Genomic DNA, 21,801 nt, shown 5'->3' on the forward strand with positions numbered 1-21,801 from the left:
TATTAAACTTTTTTTTTTGCTTCACAATCTTCTAAAAAAGGCTTTTCTATCAAGAGAAAAAAAAATTGACTGATTTGGGCGTTGTGACCATGGACTGTATAAACATGACAGTCTCAGTGATGTCACTCATTGGTTTGTGAAACAGGGTTTAGAGGCCAGATGATGTTCACAGCAGAGATGCCTAACTGACTGTCAGCCTAGAAACTGACGAAGAAGTCAGGCTGAGTCAAGCCATGATCCAACGGCCTGCAAGTCAAATTAACCATGCCAAAAAGACTGCAATAACTCAAGTGTCCACTTGAGGCAGGCCCTGGAAGAACTGGAAGCCATATAAACCCATTCACACCGAGCGGTTCAGTTTGGTTTGTCTGGGAACAGTGTGCATTTTGTGGCGTTTCCTTCGACTAAGACTGCACAGGTCCCAAAGTTAGTGACCCATACCGTCCCACTTTCTGGTACCCTTCTATTGGGGTGGCACATGTACCAATCTGACCCCAGGAGGTAGAAATGATTACAGTCCAGTGATTGGTCAGAACAAGGCTGTTGTATTTCTCCTGGTGGCACACAGCCTTTCCTGAGCTAAAACTTGATTATTCTTTGTAACAAAGAGCCACATGCCAAACACAGAGAAGACAAATTGCTTGATTACTCTTGTTGTTCTCTGTTTACCGTGTCACATTTTTCTTCTTAGTTGGGTTTATTAGTGGGGAACACGCATCTGGTTTACACACCACTTACCAAGAGGGGGCATGGTTGGCTGTGGAAATGCAAACAGGATCAGGCTCCAATCCATACCAAAATGTACTGATCCAAACCAGACTGCTCAGTGGAAAAGACTATACACACCAGTTAAAAATAAACACCTTTACAGCTAAAGTAAATATGTCTACAGCCAGGTTCAAAGAACAGTTTAGTCTGAATAGTTCATTCAGTCAACTTTCAACACATTTAAGTTAAGAGTTTTTGCATACCTGGGTTAGAGCTCTCAAGGAACTTCTTTTGCGCTGATTTGTCAAAAATGTGTTCATCTTCTTCAGCTTTTTTGCATCACTTCTACCTACTTGGTTGAGTTTACATTAGGAATACAAAGATATTAAAGTTATGGGGTCACTGTTTACCTTTTCAAAATGTATTTAAGTCAATATAAACCACTTATTAACTTGTTTTAAACAATGAGTTAATGTAGTTTTTCTAAAAGCCTTTCTCCTGCTTTCTGAAACCAACCACCAAGTTATAACAGAATGGACATGGTATATGTAGTATGAGGTTCCTGACAACAGTGTCTGTTTTACACACCAAAAGAAGCTGCCAATACACAACCTTTAATGCAACCAGTCACCAGAGGGAACTGGATATGTTTTGGTTTTACTTTGGTGGTCCATACTTTAAAAGTCCAAAACATTAACCCTGTAAAGCCTGACCCATCAACAATAGCCAGAGAGTTCTAATTGTTTAGATGTGTATGAACTCTTTCCAAAACTTCAGTGTGTGTATGAAGTTTTTTCTGTATCATGTTTGATAAATTGGGCAGTTTTGGCAACTTTGTTAGTTCAAAGCAAAAAATACATAATTAAAGAATGAGTAACAATTTAGATGTTATTCTTACAGCAACTTTTGAGAAATTAGCCCTGATTTATTGAGAGCAGGCATTCTGAAAAGGGTCAAAATACAACTTCAACTGCCTGTGGTGGAGTGATAATCCTCAAGTGGGTAGAGTACATTATTAAACATTTTTAACAGGTTTTTAAGGAAAATGTTTAACATGTTGAGATAAAGGTCTTTGAAACACACTTAATTTGAATATGATATGTTCAGGCATATAGTTTAATAAATTAAGTTCATATTTTCCATTTTCATCTTTTCTTTCACGTTAAATATCTTATATCTGTCTGGACACTCTATATTGGTAGTCTCCATCACCCATCACCTTCACTGAGTCATTTATCTGCAGTATGATCAATTTTACACAACCTGCATCATTTTAAAATTGTGACGTCATTTTTGATTGGTTCTCCTCATGTTTATTGGAGTCTGATCCTCAGTGGGGAGTTTGTTTATGAGTCATGACTTCATTCTTTCAGTGGTTCTTTTACTGAAGGAAAGTTTTTTGATTTATCATCCAGTCATGTTTCCTACCCAGTTCATGCTTAGTTGTGTGATACATAATGTAAATTGGTTTTTAATGTGTTAAGTTATTTTCTTTGTTATGATCTGTGTAGACCACACAAATCTCCATGTCTTCCTTCATCTTTTTATAGTCAGACTGGTTTATAGCAATCTGCTCTCCTGCACGATTACTGTAATTAATACAAAGACACGACAGATGAGCGTGAACTCTGTGACCTGTGGAAACAGACAGGGTGGATTTGCATAGTGGAATAACCCCCCTGGGGGTTGTAGCATATTAATAACCTCCCCCTCCCCTCTCTCACACACACACACACAAACACACACACACAAACACACACACACACACCGCCTTCTTCCACAAGCTCTTGGTTCTTCAGACGATGCCCCCACCATCACCACCAAGCATCCCCCCAAACCATTTCCCCCCACCCCCCCTACTTGGCTGGAACTGGCACACTGATGAGGAGCCAGTTGCCATAGCAACAGGAGGCAGTTGCTTTGGCGACTAATGGAAAGAGGGGCTGTGGAGGAAACAATGGATGCTTAGCGAGGCTGGGGGTGTTGTGACGGGCTGAGAAGGAGATGCAATTGAGCTATAAATAGACTAAAGACTGTCTGTCTCCAACCATTATACATTCTTTGAGACCCCCTGCTGAGTCTCCCTCCCTCTCCACCTGTGATCATCACTCCTTTCTCCTCCTGCTTTCACAGATGAATTAGCATATAGATAAAAAGTCTTTGCTTGGTATTCAGGCCCACAGGAATTTCTCCTTTAGTCTTTTTTAGACGACTTGCTGTTTGGCAGTTTTCAGAAATACCACAGCTCATGAATAATCTACATGGGACTGTATGGAGCAGCCTCATTACATAACAGACATTAAATCAGGCTGCACAAAACAACCAACCAGAAGCTTCCTTACATGAGCAAAATGACACTTGTTAGCTGTTTTAGCTCATCACAAGCTTGTGTTTGGATTCAGATATCACATAAACAGACCGTAAATCAAAAAATCAAGACTGCTTGACAGGACAGCCAAACAAAATCTCATTACACATAAAATAAAAAAGCAGGAAGGTCAAAATATTGTTTGCTCCTTCAGCTTCTGTTTAAGCCCTGAATTGGACATTTCCTCGGCAGGGTTTGGTGGCTTAACCAGACTCAGTTTCTGCTCAGTCTTTGCCTGTGGTGTTGTTGACTCATCTGTTTTGTATGATTTATTCTATTTTATGGACATAAAGTGAGCATTTGTTGCTCAACCCAAGCAGACTTGTCAACTCCTTGGGTCTTATCCTCTGATACAGAACATTTTGCCTGCTTTCCCACTTGGTCACTTGATGTTAGATGTTCAGACATTTCTTCTGTCCTGGCCTTGATGTAACTGAGTTTTTTTTTCTTCTTTCATGGTGTTTGAAGCTTTCCGTCTTCTGTCTTTCAGTCACTCTTTACTTCATGCTGAAGATGCATCATTTGACGGTAGACATGCACTGATTGATTGTTGCTGATTTCCTTGATTTTGGGAGATCAGTGGTCGGCCCATCCTTACATATGAAACTGATCTTATAGACCTTTGGGAAGGTCTGACAGCCAGCCGTTATTGCTTTTTGCTCTGAGACCTAAAACTCAGGACACTTTATTTTTTTGAAGTTAAAAGTTAAAAGCTTTTCAAAAGCTGTCAGTTATAAAAAATAAAAATTGGTATCAGCAGGTCAGGCTTTTTAAAGATCGGGTGACTGGCCAGAAAATTGTGATGCGTACACCCCTATTTGTTGGTCTGTCTAATGAATTGTGTCCTGTTCCTTAAAGGGATTGTGATGGCTTTCAAAGTGGTTTTGAAAAGTCTCACTTCCAGATATATTCCGGATCCTTATCTACAATATTTAAGATGAGATTTTTAGCACCAAAATAGGTTATTTCTAAATCAGCTTCAGCTTCCTGTTCGGGTCAGCCAGGACTGATTTAAACAAGTATGAAAAAGTTAAACTGTGTTAAACTGCATCATCCTTATCAAATAATTCAACTTAAATTCCAAATTCAGAAATTCTCTCCTGTGTTTTCAAATTCCTGTTACGACTTGAGCCAGTTTTGGCGTACGATTTCCAACACTAAAGGCTGCTCTTGTGATGTGTCCAAAAATGGATCAATGCAGCATTAATACATCAGTCAGGAAGAACATGATGTGCACCAAGTCAGGCATTACTAATCAATCACCATTCCATCAAACCCAATACTCAATTGATGGGATGGGGGATGCAGGTAGAGCTGCATTCACCTGAGACTTTGCACATTCATGTTTATGGTTTAGAAAGTGTCACAACACAAGGTATTCCTTGTCAGTAAGTGCCCATGCATTTTTCCAAGTGCTTCTAACTTATTTCTTTCAGTGCTACTAAGTTAAAAAGTTTGTTTTCTGCCCTCCTGTCTCTCATATTTCAGATAATGTGTCATATTTTGGTACCGAACTCAACAGAGCACTTGAACTGGACAGCAGTTTTGAGTTACTGAGAGCTGATGTCTTGTGAGACCTAAAAAAAAAAGAAATAAGATAAAAAATGTGAGGAGAAAAGTTTATTGTTTGATTGTGTAAAGCACAGCTGTTGCCTGTGACTTCTCCTCTGAATCAGAGAGGCCATTTAAAGGTGGCATGTGGCGCTGTTATTGGCCACAGCTTTTGTCTTGACTGTGTGCCCTCCTGGTGGCCTGCACGGGCTATTAGGCACAGCGCTTCTGTCACCCAGTAGGATTATGTAACACTTTGTATAGTCTGTGTGTGAGTGTGTGTGTGTCTTTGTCAGCCAACCAGTCAGACGGGGTGAGGTCATCTATTTGGCGGGCTCAGTGTGTCCCCATGGGACTCTCATATCAGATTTGAGCTTCTAGAGGCGAGCAGCCAGGGAGGAAGAGTGAAATTTAGGGAGCAGCAGATGTGTGGCACAGGGATGGTACATAACCCTAAGTGTGTACCCACCCACCCACCTGTGTGTCTACCTGTGTACTAGTCTGTCCCCACCTGTCTACCTGTCTGAGCAGGTGTGAGGCTTTGAAAATGACAGGCCCTCTGTGGTGTGATGGGGATCAGGGTTTTGTAAGGACACCAGATGAGCTGGTTCAGGGGATGGAGAAGTCTGCAGCTGATGTAACCGAGCAGTGATGGAGATGTTTGGCATTCTGGTGGAGACGTGCTTCAAGCTGTGGTGGCAGGCTGCCTTTAACCATGTCCAAACATGTAGGCGTCACCAGGAGCTGTTCGAGAGACAGACTGATGGCTGGATCGGTGAAGGGAGGGAGGCAGAGTGTGCCCTCCTGTGAACAAGGGTTGAGAAACTTTCTCTTGTCCTAATATCCCCAACCCCTATTTTATTTTCATCTTTTCTACCAAAACTTGATGTTTTTGGACTGCTCAGGTGGAGGGAAACAACTGTTTTACACACTCCGCTGTTTTCGCTTGCCTCTTGCCATGTTGATGTCTAAATCCAGCTCTGAGCTTCCTGACCAAAGGTGGCTCTACTCTTTGCTCAGATTAAAGAGAAGATATATAAATATTTGTCCTTTTTTTAATTCTTTTTTTAAAGAAATTAAATTATCATGATCATCTTAAACAAAAAAAACTTAGAGGAGATCTTTAGATTAAAAAAAGGTTTTGTGTGATCTTATTTAATATTTGTATAATTTAGTTTTGTAATGGTAACTTTAATATGGTTGCAGAATTCCAGGAATTTTCAAAGGCAGAAACTTTCCACGGTAAATTGTGGTAATGAACCAGAGATTAGAATGAGGAACTAGGGGACTGTGAGGACTTTCTCTGGGATCTTGAAAAATCTCCCTCCTGGATATGTGACTGATCGAAATCCACACTTTGAAATTAGATTATCAGCGCCATGGATGCCAGTTTATGTTTGTGCTAGGTTCTTAAAAGTAGCTCGACTGCAACTTTGATAAAGCTTCTAAACTGGGTGTTTAAGCACATTGTTGTTTTAAAGCATTGCAAGCACACAGCTGGCAGGCAGACAATACAGCAGCAACCAGCATTAACACACACGCACACACAGTCACAACCTTTCGCAAATTTAACGCACAACACCAACACGTTTTTTCCTTATTCTTCTTGTACTATTCAATTAATGAAACAGGCTTAAGTGGACAGAGAGAATACAGGTCAGGCTATAAGAAATCTAAAATCCGACCTCCCAGAGACTACATAGCTGGGCGCTATAAAGCCCTCAAGAACGGAGCTGTCTGTGATTCTGAAAGTTAATGTCATACATCATGACATTCCAGTCTGCCAGTAACCAGTATTTGCAATGGTTTGCATGAGTTCTGATCAATCAGTTCAGCTCTTACTGCTCATTGTGGAGCTTTGAGGAGACAGATTAATAATCAAAGTTTACAGTGACTCACGCTAGAAAAGTGATGACTGCTGCATTGGCATTTTTGGCACGTTGGTGCTCAGCACTCTCTGCCTATGATCAGCGCCAATCTAGGTTATTCCCAAATGCTATATCTCAGCTTCCTGATCAATCGGGAAGGACTGGATTGATTTACAACACGTCTAAGTCTTTATGCTACACTACGCTAGCTGATGAAGTTTAGTAGTGAGAAGAGAGATCCGTGTTTTTCTCTGCTGAAATTGATTTCTTCAATAATTTTGTAGTAACGCTGGACACAGGAGCCTAACTGACAGACAGAAAAAGGACAGAAGAGCAGAAGAAAGATAAACAGGAGAGAGATAGAGCACGGGCTAAAGGCTAACATAGGTGCTAATCTGTTTGTGATGATGTTCATTCCAACCCACAGTCAGCAGTTATTCTGCAGTGGTCTGTTCAAACTTGAGAGTCTATCAATGAAATGAAGAGTGAGGTTACCTTAGCTCTGATTGGTAGATGACTGACAGGACATAACTAACCAGGATTTACTAACATTACACATTACAGACATGTCTTAGAGCACTAGGCTGGGAGTGGCGCTATATTAAGCCGAGTACTAAACTTTGGTACAAATTGACACGCTTTGCTTGTTGTCATGTTTCAAACAACGCAAAAGTTGGTAAATACTTACCAAGTCGCATGCCAAGAGCTGTTTTAAACAAAGAAAAGTAGAATAAACAAGATCTGACCTCCATTCCAATTCCAAGAGTCAGGTCATCACGACAGTGTGCCTGGACCCTGGGCCAAAGGGTGTCGCTGCAGCCCAATTTAAACAAATCTTCCTCACAGAGTCTTTAAATATTGTCAGGATAAGTATATTATTGGAAAATTTTGGCTAAAAAAATATGCTCGATGAAAATAGCTGGGCTATTGAGGCCACATTACCTTCGTACACTGTGCATGATGCCCACAGCACAACACCATTAAATGCACCACCTGAGAACAACATTACGTCAAGAAAGTTTTGATAAAACAAATCAAAGTATTTACACATTTCCCAAGATTGACTTCCCATGGCAAGTTTCTGGAAAGTTTTTGAAGTTTCCTGGAAATTTTAAGGGAATTTTCCACCCCTATGCAACCCTAAAGCTCAATATTTCCTTGTAAATTTATTAGAAAACTTTGCTCAGCTTATTAGATATTTCATTCAGTCGTCATTTCTTCTTTTGTACCACTTTCTTTCAAAATATAATCCCTTAAATACTTTACAAAGCCTTCCTTCAACGATGCCCTGGTGAAGAGGAGAAACAAGAAAAAAACCACAGAGTACCACCTCTCCACATTTACCTGAGTTCAAACCCGTTTACTGCGCTCTGCTGCCTGATTGTAAGTGACTCACCCCCTGCTGTGTGTTTCCTCGCACTTCCTTGAAGTCAGGCCCATGGTGGGTTACCAAAAATACCAAACCTGCGTGCTCTGTGATGGAAATGCCACAGCCCTGAGGCAACATTCACCATGTACTCAACAAAAAACAAGTTCTCAGTTTGTAGGAGATGAGAAAGTGGAAAAGGAGTCGTCCATTTACCCACTTTTTATTTTGTAATTAAAAACGGAAACTGAGCTTTTCTTAACGATGTGCAGTGGGCTGTGTGGAGAAAACGTCTGGGTCACACTCTACTATTTTTCTGTATTGATACACAATTAAAGGAGCAGTACGTGTAGGAGTAGGGACATTTAGGGATATCTAGCTGGTTAAAAACTCAACTCTACGTCCACCCCCAGTTCTCCTTTCACCCTCTGCCCCTGCTTCCCTCTCTCTGCCCTCATCTGTCTGTATCCTCCTCACCCTCCTCACCCACCATCCCCCGCTCTGTCCCCGTCTGCCTGTCTGCCAGTTACAAACCAGTGTGTTCTGCAGACGTTTTGCCTTCAGTCCAAAACGACATCCACGAGAACGACTGTGACCGCCAGCGTTTTGACTGGCACAGAGCACACTCACAGGCTCAGCACAGAAAACATGCCCATTTCTCCCTCCTCTTGTTTTGCTGTTAATAAAATGTTGATGCCAAACTAAAAGTAGAAACTGTGAAACTCACTTTTTTTAATTACCACTGAGCCAATTCACAGATGAGGTGTGACAGATCATCACAGCTCATCTATATTTACAGGTGTGTTAACACCCTCCTCATTACCTGAAGATAATCAGTGAAACGGCCTTGTTGGTGTTTTTTGTGCTCACTTAATGACATTAAAGTGTGTGTTAACCTCACGATGAGTCATGCTTTCAGCTGTAATCACCCTAACAAAGGATGGCTGTGTTGAATAAACTGACACCAGGAAAACAACCAGTGACTATCTCAGAGGAATCAATGACAGTCCAACGAAAGGTGTTTAACATGTTATGTATCATGACAGAGGTCAACATGGAGGAAGTGTTAAGGTTGCAAATAGCAGAAAAAAGATTACAATAAATAAAAACTGGAGGAGACAGGACAACAAAGAGCCACACGAGATTTAAGAATTTGACATTTAAACTTAAAAAGTAAGTCATTATGTTTGATAGATGATTTCTTTGTTGTATCAATGCACAAAAAAGTCTGTGTGTTCCCATTATAACTGGTGCCATATTTGTAGGAACATGTCTTGTTTCTTCAAATTTCAATCATGCAGTCGTCCAAATATCAAAGTAATGTCAACAGGAGAATAAGATGTTCGACATTTGCAGATGCAGCAGTTTTTTTATGCTAACAACCCTTATGCTCAACACTCGTGTCACTTTATTGACTCTATTTTAAAACTTAAACTCATTCAAAGGTTTATATTAAACACCTGTGCTTCTGTTGCTTTATGTAGGCATAAAATTCACTTGAATCTTGGTCAGATTTGTTAATAACAGGCAAGCTCATATCCGTCAGTCCAGATCTTCATCTTCAAGAAAGAAGAACTTATCGAATTTTCTACAATAGAAAACAGCTCCATTGTTTTATACGTTCACAATTTTCAGTCACTTTTCTTCCTCTTTGGCTTTAACCCCTGCAGTTGATATATCTCTTTCTATTTAGCTTTAGGTAAACAAACTCTAACAGCCACAGCCAAGTGTTGCAGCATCTTGTATAGCAGTGTTTCTCAAGTAGTGGGACGCAACTCAAAGGTGGGAGAACTGCTCAGTGGGTCGAGGGTCTCTGCCTCGGCAAAAAGGAGAAAAAGGAAATCCCGTGCTTTTATTTTAAAGAAGATTTTTTTTGTGCTGACTATTCACCTCCACTGACAGGGTGGTGATTATTCACTGTAATTCTTATTGACAACTGCCTGTCACATTATAAAAAAATGAACCACAGAATTTGTTTTCATGTGAAAATTGGACATTATGATACACAAGCATGACAACAACTATACAGTTGTGGACAAAAAGTTTGACAAAAATCGGATATTATTTAGAATCTCAAGGTCCAACTCGGCCATATTTTTATGAAATGAAAATGAGGGGTTAAAAATGTTCCTCAGTTTTATAGGCATAGACTTGCATGTGGAACATATGGACATGTCCACCAATCTCAAACAATGGTTGAAATATTCCCACCAATACTAAGGTTGAAAGAAAAAAAATGTGCCCCACTTTGTCACTGACTTCCAAATATGTCTTTGAGACTGGTCTGGATGTTGGGGAAAGAAGAAAATGGTAGATTTATTTCAAAGTGAAAGGCGGCTTAGGAAAACAGTCCCTCCTCTTAGGCAACTGCTAATGAATATAAAACATCATTTCCAACTGTTTCTTCACTCTTAATAATGATGGATTTGTCACTTTCACTTTCCTCAGGCGACAGAAGCAACAGATCTGTCCTGTTTGTCAGACAGCAGTGGAGTGGCAGGGGAACAGCAACTGGTGATCTTGAATTAGGACATGGTGGTTAATTTAAAAATGTAAAAATGAAAAAACATAAAAAGAAAAAAAAAAATGACTGAGGCATCCTGTGGTAGAGCTGTGAGTTTGTATAAATATAAGGAGCAGGCAGACAACATGTCTCTGTATATTGGGATTGTAAGTAGTAGTTCTGATTTATTGATCCTGACTTTAAGGTTTTGTCTTGAGCAAATAACTTTTTACTTTAGGAAACTTTTTATTTGTGCAGCCTTTTTTCATCATACCCCGGTGGGTTGGTTTTGTTAACACCAAGTTCTGCTCCTCAATGCTCCAAAGCCAGGATAGTGCATATGAGCTATCTATATGCTTGTGTCTTGTTGTTAATCTGTGTATAATCCAAAATTGAATGCTATTATTTGCACCATCATGTAATGTTATGCATTTCAAGTGGAGTAAAGTTTAAACTTCATTTTTAAAAAGCTTTATCTGTTATTTAAAAAAAAAAAGAGTTTCTGGTGTGGTGGGGGGTTGTGTCCCCACCAATGTCAAAATCAAACCTGCGGCACTGTCACCGGATGTCTTTAAGGGTGATGGTGTGTCCTGAAGACAGATCAGTTGAGAACCGCTGTTCTAAAGAAATATACTCCAATTTTTTAGATATTTGTGATGTTTGACTACCGGCCTTCAAACAATGTAAAATACAGAAAGTGATGAGTGTGACAACAAAAAAAAAACATTCACACTTTATTTATCTCTTTCTATACATTTAGATATAGAATGAAAACCACTTTACATACAAGTTCAGATGTATTTTGTTTAAAAAAAAAGTAACCATGCCGGATAATATGAAGTCTTCATTGAGTCTTTCTGGCTCTGGAGTCTTTAAACACTGTAATTTGTTTGTTTGTCCGAAGCCCTTGAGGAAGAGCGTTCAGTAAAGACAAAGAAGATATTTAAATGACTGGAGTATTCCTGTATTCATGTCTTTAAGGATTCAGCACCCACAAACATCCCAAAGATGAGCACATTCTTTGGTTTACTTATAGTTTTCTGAGCATATTTTGCCCCATGAGAAAATAAGCAGTAAACAGTTTCTCACCCACCCTCTCAGTCCCTCACACTCCCCAAGGACAGCATCATGGTCTGAGAAACTGAACTCCATCGACACGTTATGGTGCTGTTAATCCTCTTGGTGCTTGTTCCATCACCACAGCTCTAGTAAAAGTCGCCAGTTTTATGTAACTTCTTGGAAATCACAGCTTTGGTGAAATTAGGAGGACAGAAATGGCTGAAATGGAACCAGAGTGTTTGAGTGGAAGATGCCAAGCTGAGTTCCTGTTAAATGCTGACAGTCTCACTGTGAGAAGAAGAAGAAGAAGAAGAAGCATAGACTCAGCGTTTGACTTCACTTATGAATTCATGCATGTCTGTTTCTTTAACAGGAACATACACTTTTGGTGTCTATGTGTGTTTATGAGTGTGTGTGCTCCCCGTGTTTGTTATCTCAGTGTGAGTGTGTGTACATGGGTGATGTGGAAGTATTGGCAGTAATAGAGGATGATTCTCCACATGTGATGAGATGCAGTCAGATAAACAACAGGGTGTCTTTACCAAAGGCTTCACTCACAGTCAGATCTACTATAACTGTTCCTCTTCCTCCCTCTCATGCTGAGCACAAAGATAGTCATCACTGAAAGAAGCAGGCATCTACTCAAACATACACACACACACACACACACACACACACACACACACACACACACACACACACACACACACACACACACACACACACACACACACACACACACACACACACACACACACACACACACACACACATACGCTAAGGTATACTTTCCTCTTGTGATGTCAAAATATTCTCATGTTCCCACACGTGAACACAAATGGATTTTGATGCATTATTTCTTTCACCCCTCCTTCACCTTCTTTCATCTGACCCCTTCCTCTTTTTTTCCTGCGACATCACCCCTTAGCATGGCCCTTTTCCAGACACTGAATTTGCAGTACCACCTTGTTGAAGCCAGTAAAGTACTGCTCTTGTATTTAAACACAGTATTGATACAGTCCAGCCTGTCCCAGTGTTTGCACTTGTGGGGGAAACAAAGAGCAATTTGAAACAATATGATTTTAATATGATACTTTTGTGTGTGTTTATGTGATAAGAAATATTAATTTCTTTATTAACGAAATCTCAGAATTTTTACATTTAACTGGACATGCACCGATTGATCAGTGTTGATATCCTTAATTTTGGGGAATCGGTCCCATCTTTACATATGAAACTGATCTTATATACCTCCAGGAAGGTCTGACAGCCATTGTTACTTTTTGCTCTGAGACCTAAAACTCAGGACACTTTATTGGTTGTCTAAGTTAAAACATAAAGATTTTATTGTTTCACAGGTATTGTTCAATGATTTTCAACAAAATAAGATCGTAAAATTGAAGGTATATGCTGTCAGCTATAAAAAATAAAAATTGGTATCGGCCCAAATCGGTATAGGCAAGTCAGGCTTTTTAAAGATTGGTGATTGGCCAGAAAATTGTGATTGGTGCAGCCCTACAATTAACATTTTTATTCCTCAATAGATAAACTTGCACTACTGTCTTCATGTCCAGCATGGAAAATCACCTTCTCTTCCACTCCCTCACAGTCACAAGGATGCGTTCAGGTACCAAAACATGGTTCAGTAGGATTTTACATGAATCAGTATTCAGTACTATGGACAGAATTCAGTCGGTACCTTTTGAATTTAGCACCTAATTATAGGCTTACCTTTAATGAGATGTTTGACACCGCATGCTGACGTCTAGGGCACTGTAACTTGTTTTCTTTTTTCAATGGACCTCGTTCACTCATTGTTAATCTCCAAATGACAAACTGGCTGTAGTAACATTTAAATGAAATCCAGATTTTAACAAAAACTCTGTTCACATTTGGTTAGAATACAATAGTCACTGGCTGCTGTTCATAAGGACAGGTAATGGAGTCATAAATACGTAATTTGCTGATATGCTTCGGGGGTAGGGGGAGGGGACGTTGGATACATATAGTGTTGTTCTAAGTGGTAGAGTTTGTGTCAAATTCATTTATTTTCTTCCTTATTCTATTTTATTTGTCTATTTATTTGTTTATTTAAATTACCATTCGTTTGGCGAGCTACTCAGCAAGAGCCTGTTGGAGATCCCTGTACTAAGCCCTGTTTGGCAGACATCACGTAAATGTGGCCATATACAGACACCTCTTAATGGTGTTAGAGCTTGTGGTTGCAGCTGGCAGTGCAACAGGATGCCAATTGTTCATCGGGTTTCTTTCTTTGGATTCTCTGCTCAATATAAAAATAACTGTTTTGTTAACTTTTCTTTAAGTTGCCACTGCACATCCATTATATCAAACAGGGTTGCACAAGAACAAAGAAATGTGGCCCCACAAGATGCTCTGCCTCTAACTATGAGCTACACCAAGTGTATCAATGTGTGGGTTTGTGGACCCAGAGCAAAAGTTTTCCCCTTGTGTTACGTACAATGTGCATCAGATGAGGTTTGTTCTTTAAATACACATACGTTTTTTTTTCTCCTTAATCCTTTGATATCAAATGTTTATCTCACCCTTTGCTTTTTGGCTCATGAATACTTGTACCTCACTGCTTAAAATGTTCCTACATTTTATCAAACAACTCAAGGCCAGCTTTAAATACGTCTTCCTCTTCTACCATGATGTAGCTGCTGATGGCTTGCACACATGGACTGTCCTTCAAACATCACAGTCTTGTCTGCTCCTGTCCCCATTTTATCCATTCAGCAGTTGAGCTGTGTTACAGCCGCGGCTGCAGGCTTCAAGTAGGATTGACATCGTCCCTGAATTTCATTTTCATACTTTTGGAATGGAGCAGTGAGCAAATACAGCTGCAACACTAGAGCACAGATAACAGTCTGTTTGGAAAAGACTCAAGTGGAACATGGTGTATCGGTAGGCTGCTATAAGGATGAAGTACTTTTCTGTAACAAGGGGATATTATAAAGATCTTTTAAGCTGACAAGCCAAGAACATGATGTTTACAATGGGTTGATGGTTTTTACAGCAAAAAGAAAAATGGTTGTCACTGGTGGGTTGATAGATAGAGGCCATATTCACTGCTTCTCTCCAGCAGTCAATGCAAATAGTGTGTACACATGTGCAGAGATGTGCAGAGCATGACGGTTTGCATGGTCTAGAAATCAAATCCACTTCCCCCCCTGAAGCGCCTGCCTCAGCCTTCAACTCAGTCCCCTAGGGAAAAAACAGAGGTGTGTGTGTGTGTGTGTGTGTGTGTGTGTGTGTGTGTGCGTGTGTGTGTGTGTGTGTGTGTGTGTGTGTGTGTGTGTGTGTGTGTGTGTGTTGCGCTTTTATCGTGAGGGGCAAAAAAAAAAACGAGGTTTAGGGGAGAAAAACGTGGAGTGAAAGAGAAAGCTTTAGGGGAGGGGGCTTACTCACTCCACCAATGTGGGTGGGATCTTGGAGCCAGCAGCAGCCAATTGGCAGCCACAACTGGGTCACATGACGACTGTACTAGAACATTGAGAGAACCGGGGGGAGAGAAAGAGACAGAGAGAGAGATAGGGAGGGAGGGAGGGAAATAAGGGAGAGAGCTGCACATTCAGTTCAACCTCAGTGTGTGATTGACTTCAGAGCGGAGGCACAGCGCGAGAGGCTCCACACACTAACACACGAGGTGCAGAGCACACCTGAGTGACTCAAGGAAAAGGAAGAACAGCGCAAAACAGGGAAAAAGAGAGAAAGAGAGGAACTAGACAAGTTGTGGAGATTGACTTAAGGAAAAAAGCTTGAGACAAAGAGACTGTGAAACAAAGAAAGGAGCAGAAGGAGAACAGACAGGAGAGACAGCATGTCTTCTCTCTCCGACCAGCAGCCTGGCTCTCCTTTCTCAGAGTACAGTGAGTTATGCAAGGTGCCGTCCCTCTCACCCAATGTGCCAGCTCAGACCTGGGACTGGCAGCACCCCTCAGGCATGGACATGGGTGCCCCGAGGAGCCTGGTGGTAGGCACTGGGGCCCTGGCATCCACTGGACTCACTGACGAGGACAAGCTTTGCTTCTTTGAGCAGCCAGGCAGGGGAGGCATGGACGTGGATCTGAAGGTACCAGGTAAGGTAGGAGGCATCCCTGGAAGCACCTCCCTCGGCAACGCTTCACTGGGCAGCACAGGGGAAAGTCCAGACAGCCCTCTGTCATCCTCTCCATCACCTTCCCCAGCCTCTCCAGGAAGACTTCCCTCTGGTCTGGGATGTGGGGGTGCCAGCAGGGTGTCCCTGCCACCTGTACCTGGATCCCCGGCTGGGCATAGTGAGCTCCCTTCAGCCACTGGTGCAGGGCGTCCACACTCAATGGGAGCCTCCCTGATGGATGACTCTCCAGTGGATGGGAACTCTCCATCTGAACCATGGAACAAGTCTAGCTTTGCTGAATCCAGCCCAAAGGTTGCAATGCCCCAGGTAGCCCCCAACTACTGTGTCATTGGAGTTACCAACGATAACCATCTGGAGAAGGGAGACAAGGTTGTCGCTGGAGCTGGACCAGGGGCATCCCTTGTGGCCCGCCAGTTATCTGAAGGATCTTCAAGGGAGAACAGTGAGGAAGAAGATTTAGAAGAAGAGGAAGAACAGGAAGAGTTGGAGCCCTGCTTCATGGGTCGAGCTCAGCAGCAGAGGAAGGCAATGCGTCGGGCGATGTCCGAGTGCTCCCACTTGTCAGTACCAACCAGTCTAGAGCTGCCTGATAAGTACCCAAGTGGAGACGGGGCAGACCTGGACCAGCTTGTGTCACCAGGGGGTCCACGTCGCTCTCCACACTCCATGAAGCGCTCACTGACAGTTGCAGAGGACCAGTCCCCAACCCCACCACCCACCCTGTCAGCAGCAGGCACCACTCACGCTGACCTGCGCCATGCCCCACCTGAACCACGCCTTTACCTCTCCCCGCTACCTCCGTTAAAGGACAGCAACAGTGGCTCCCTTCGGTCACCACTAGAGGCCTCAGTAGAGGGTTTCAAGGAGGAGAAGGAGACAGGTGGCATTGTGCTTCCGGTGCCTCCCAGCCCCAAGGGGTTCAGCAGCATGGACACCAGCTCGGCTTTGTTTGGAGGCTACGACACTGAAGGGAAAAGTGGGAGCCACTCAGACATGACTAAAGATGCTGACTTTGAAGTGGATATTAAACTCAACACCCAGGCTGCTGCTGGCAGTGAATCGACAGTGGCTGGGGACTTTAGTGGTGACCTTGCCACGGGTAACTATCCCAACCTTGGCTTGAGCTCCAGCACAAATCCCTTCATGTCACTGGATGGTAGGTAGAGGTTTTGTTTTCCAGTCTCCCCCTCTTTATCTGTGTGACTTCAGCTGTTACTGTTGACTGTCAAACATGTGGATTGTGAGATCTGCCCACAGCTTGGCTGCTTATTGAGCTGAACAGGATGAGATTCATCTGAATGAGCAGATTAAGTGCATAATTAACACTTTGAGAAAGAAAACCGTGTCGTAGAAATAACCTAGGCTTCACTCTCGACTGAATATGTGTTAATTTGATTCAGTGCTTGGAAACTGTGAACCTCTGAGTGAACTGTGAAGAGTTATTTGTACTGAAGAGATGGAGTGGGTGGAGCATTCAGACAGTGAGAAATGGTTGTAAGAAAGATGACTCGGTCAAGTGTTGCAAATGAATTATTGCTTTAAACGATGTCTCAGTACTTCGCCTTGACACTTCATCGTGATAAAGATATTTAAAAGATGCTTGTAAAATGAGCTTGTAAAATATGTCTGTTGATGTAGACTTTGATTAAGTCATGATTTAAGCGCTTAAATTTCTCACTTGACTTTGTTCTGTGGTTGAAGCTTGCATATAGCTCGGGGTTAGTAATATCTTCAGAGGCGCAGCGAAAGGAGGAGTGTCAGCGAGTGAAAGAGAAAGAATGAAAAGCAGAGAGAAGTCGACAGCAGTAGAGCAGCCCCCTGCGGGCTACTTGAAATTCCAGGATGGTAGTGTCTGTCTCGTAGTGTTGGACAAAGACGGCGTGCCAATTTTAGATTCTGATCCTCCACAAACTGTGCAGAGAGTGTGTGTTGGTTTATTTAAAGCGTGTTGATACAGGAACAACAAGTGCATTGTTCAGGCAATCTGTGTGTGTCAGTGTGTGTATGCAAATGTGTGGTGCAGCACAATAAGCCTGCAGGTCGTACAGTAGCTGACTCTTGCTCTGACATATAGATGCAGGGTCAGGATAACAGAGCTCATTAGTGCTGATGGAGGCTCTGTCTTTGTTCAGCCTCGTGCTCCATGCTTCACTTTTTTCCTGTCTGTCTGTCTGTCTGTCTGTCTGTCTGTCTGTCTGTGATGCCGCCTCTTTCCAGCTCTTTCTCCTGTCTCCTGTTGCTCTGAATGCTCATTAGACTCTTTGGTAGACAGACAGAGCCAAGATGGCTGAACGAGAGTCACGGTCACGTCAAATGATGACCAACTCTGAGTCGAAATGGGGTCACTGACTGGGAAGTTTGGTCCAGTCCTGTTCCTCCCTCTTTTAATGACCATCTTTCTACTACTTGCTTTCAGTCTTACACTTCCTCTCTTTCCAGTTTGTTTTTTTCAATCCCTTTCTTTCCTCTTTGCTTCCACACAGCACTTGTTTTCTCCTCCACAAAGCCCAGGGTGGAAGCAGCTGCCAGCCTGGCTACCAGAGTATTAAAGGGGCAGTAATCTCAATTTTTCTTCCTCTGAAGACGAAACAAGAGCATGGCAGAGTCACTGAGAGCCACAAGCTGTGTTATAATTATGCAGTACTGTGCTTCCATTTAAAGGTCAGAGAAAGATCTCTGAAGCTCCTGTTGTATGAAGAAAATAGATCACCGCTTCATAAATGCTCAAAATTACACGACTGTGTCTCTTGAACCCATTGGATGAATGTCGCAGCTTTGTTGTATGAGCTGCACATGTGCACTAAGCTATAGCTTGGTCTGAGCTCCATCTCCCTGGAGGTTCTGTGGAGAATTAGGATAAGCAGATTTAAAACAGTGGAAAAAAAAGAAGAAAGAGGATTGAGATTGGTTTAAAAATTGGGAATCCAGAAAAAGGCATGGAGCAGAGGAGATGGAGATGAACGTATGACCGCAGAATAGGAAGAAGAGGATTTGATTGAACCTAGAGGAGATGGAAAGATGGATGAATGGGTGAAAAAAGGATCCATTTCAAGTCAGATCTTCTCTAGAAAGTTGGCTGGCCATCAAAAACAGGCCAGACAAGAGCCAGCTGAGGGACCAGAGGAGTCAAAGCAACAGACTCAGAGCACAGAGCCGTAGGCCATACAAGAGTGAAAATATACAACCTTAATCTTTAGCTCTTTGAGTTATTACTATGATTATTTATTCATTTAGTTAGAGAGGATAGGAAAGTGGATAGAGCAGGAAACATGGTGAGATTGGGGAATGACACGCAGGCTGGATTGAAACACTGACCTAGACCTCTAGGCCACCTCCTAATCTTAATTTCTACTGCAGTTTTCAAAATCTAAGTTACACAGTGTTTAACCAGATTCAGATTCAGATTCAGATTCAGATTCAGAATATTCATTGTACCCTTGGGTAAATTCAGTCTACAGTGAGTGAGTACTCTCGTATTATAGACACATAAAACAACACGAGACAAAGTGACGACAGTGCTTAGGCTAAAAGAACAAGGAGGACAGCCCTGAGATAAAAAGCAAGATAAGTTAAAACATCGATGGGTAAGAGAAGGCCTAGAATATGTCAAACCAGGCTGAAAGATAAATATGTGCCACTCATAAGAACAATATGAGAGAAACAGTACAAGGAATAAATAAATTAGTGAGGTAAAAGTGCAATTTCTCTCATTTGTTAATAGCACGGATGACTGCTGATACAAAGCTGTTTTTATATTGTCTGGTTTTATAAGCAGGAACCATGAACCTCTGCCCTGATGGAAGCTGCTGAAACTCTCCATTGAGAGGGTGAGAGTGGTCTCTGACAATAGAGTTACCAATCCTCTGTAGCTGTTTGGCGTACAGGGATTCTGGGTAAAGCTGAGACTCTCCAATCAGTTCACAAGACCATTTCACAATTTGGTTTCAACAATTTTTGTTTTTCAATGACACATTTCCAAACCACGAAACAAGACAGAAAGTCAAAACTGATTCAATAAAAGCACAATAAAACAAGGTCAGCATGGTCTGATCAATGGGCCACTGACATAAAGATGCAGGGGTCTATTGTACCAGTGTTCATTATGATGAATAAAATATTCATCAACAACACATTTCCCATTGGTGAAGATGAGACAATAAACTAGAACAGTGTTTCCCAATCCTGGTCCTGGGGACCCCCTGCCCTGCATGTTTTTTATGTTCCCAACTCCAACACACCTGATTCAAATGATCAGCTCGTCATCAAGCTCTGCTGGAGCCTGATAACGAGCCATTCGTTTGAATCAGGTGTGCTGGAGTGGGGTAACATCTAAAACATGCAGGGCAGGGGTCCTCCAGGACCAGGATTGAGAAACACTGATTGAGATGCTACTTCACTGATGGTAGAAACTCAAACATTATGGGGTTTTGGTTTGGTTTTCATTTACATGGCTAAGGCGAGATGAAAATATTTGTGGTTGATCAACAGACATTCAAAACCCATGATATTTTCCTGCTGCGTGTCTAATCTGTCAAAATACAGGCAATGCATTCCCATAACAGGCGTTTGATGACCTAATAGTCACATTAAGTAAGGCTATTAGTCCAACGTTTGTCACTGCAGGGCTGTCGTAAATGTGCAATTAAATTTCAATCTATGTAGGATAGCCTCTTGAGATGCAGCATCTCAATTTTGAGGGTTTCCAACTCACATGAAACACAGTCATGGTGTCCATATCACTTCTTCTTGAAGTCAGAGATTAAAAATAGAAGCATAGCAGAGCACAGATGGCCTAGTGGTCTAGGTCACACTCCATGAGGGTTCAGATCGGGTTTGAATCCAGCCTGTGGTCTCTTCCCTGCATGTCACACCCTGCTCTCACCCTGTTTCCTGCTCTATCCACTGTCCTCTGCTATCCTGTCAAAAAAAATCTCTCTTAAAACAAAAATAGAGCCATAGTGTCCACTAAAGAGTGTTTTTTCTTGACTTGTAGAAAGGATCATTCTTCTGTAACTCCACTTTTATCTGTGTGATGACCTTTACTTACTTTGTAGACCAGCAAGAATAGCACAGCAGCTTTACACTGTAGGACAGGAGTCCAGGATCAGTTATTACACGAAGATATTAAAGAGAAAGTGTTCAGAGAATGAAATGCTGCAGGTTAAAACACTTGGTACAACTTTTATACCAACCTCTGAACTTCCATAAGAGTAGATTTTAAAGAGACAATGTTTTATGATTGAAATTTAAGGTAAAATGTATATTAACCAAAATTGACACTGTGCTGAAACTGATGACGGCAGTAAGAGCTTTTGTATGGTGGATTTTTACCAGGGAGGAACAACGTTAGGAGAAAAAATAAAAGTATGGTCGGTTTTCTGATCCATTAATGCATTTTTCATAGTTGTGTTATGGTCACGAAGCCATCAGGAAACATTTGTCTTCACAAACAACCAGTCTTTGGATGAACAAGTGTTAGCAGCCAGTATCAAAGCGTCCTAGCTTAGCTTCTGAGTCGCTAACTTGTCTTCTTAAACAGCCGAACAGAGCCTCACACACTTTAGATAACACCAAGTCCAATCTCCACTCTCTCTGTTACCACTTCACAGCCACTTAAGAGCGTCCAGCGTGTTTGATGTCTTGTTAAAGGCCAGCGATGGAGTGTATCCCTCACTTCACACACAATGCTGTTGTCGATGCTGACAAGCCTGAAGTGTTGTGGAGCGAAGAGTGACGGGCTTTTAATGAGACAGTTTGTACGAGCTGATTTACATAATCCACTTGAGGATTGAAATGAAGGCCTCTGAAATCAGTCTTGAATATTTTACAGATGATGGAGAGTTTACGTAAACATCTGCTTATAATAAGCTTCAGACTACATTTGGAAGACATGAGGAACTTTGTCAAATGTTTTTACCGAGCAGCTTCAAGGAGACTAATGCCTTTTTTAACTCATCGTGGGTAAAACGTGACCTGTAGGTTACAATATTTCTATGATTATTCATTCTTGTATGAAATGTCAGACATGCATTTATAACCTACATACATAAAATGTGCAATAGCTTAAAGAGCTTTCTCCATGTTAAAGCGTAATCAGCATAGTTTAGCATGTTAATCGGACAGGAAGAAGAAAACAAACTCCGTGTTGAGGCGCTGCTCTTCAGGAGGGTCTGGGTTTAACCGCTCTAAATGAGCTGTTAGTGTTATCATTATGCTAATGAAACCTCCAGATGAATT

At 41.7% G+C, this 21,801-nt stretch overlaps 1 protein-coding gene across 10 annotated transcripts in view; it reads left to right on the forward strand.

The window, feature by feature from the left end:
• LOC141807671 (uncharacterized) overlaps nt 1-21,801 on the forward strand; it is a 170,740-nt gene that overhangs the window by 111,940 nt on the left and 36,999 nt on the right. The window contains exon 1 of one of the 10 annotated variants that reach the window (XM_074693823.1): nt 15,008-16,720. The exons of the other annotated variants lie outside the window; for them this stretch is intronic. Within the exon in view, the coding sequence (XP_074549924.1) occupies nt 15,265-16,720 (1,456 nt within the window). The 5' untranslated portion in view covers nt 15,008-15,264. Of the gene's footprint in view, nt 1-15,007; nt 16,721-21,801 lie in introns of those variants that run through there. 10 annotated transcript variants of the gene reach the window in all.

Source organism: Halichoeres trimaculatus, unplaced genomic scaffold (genome assembly GCF_033239565.1).
Source record: "Halichoeres trimaculatus isolate MK-OKI-2021-1 unplaced genomic scaffold, fHalTri1.1 fHalTri1_scaffold_18, whole genome shotgun sequence".
In the NCBI taxonomy this organism is placed as follows: domain Eukaryota; kingdom Metazoa; phylum Chordata; class Actinopteri; order Labriformes; family Labridae; genus Halichoeres; species Halichoeres trimaculatus.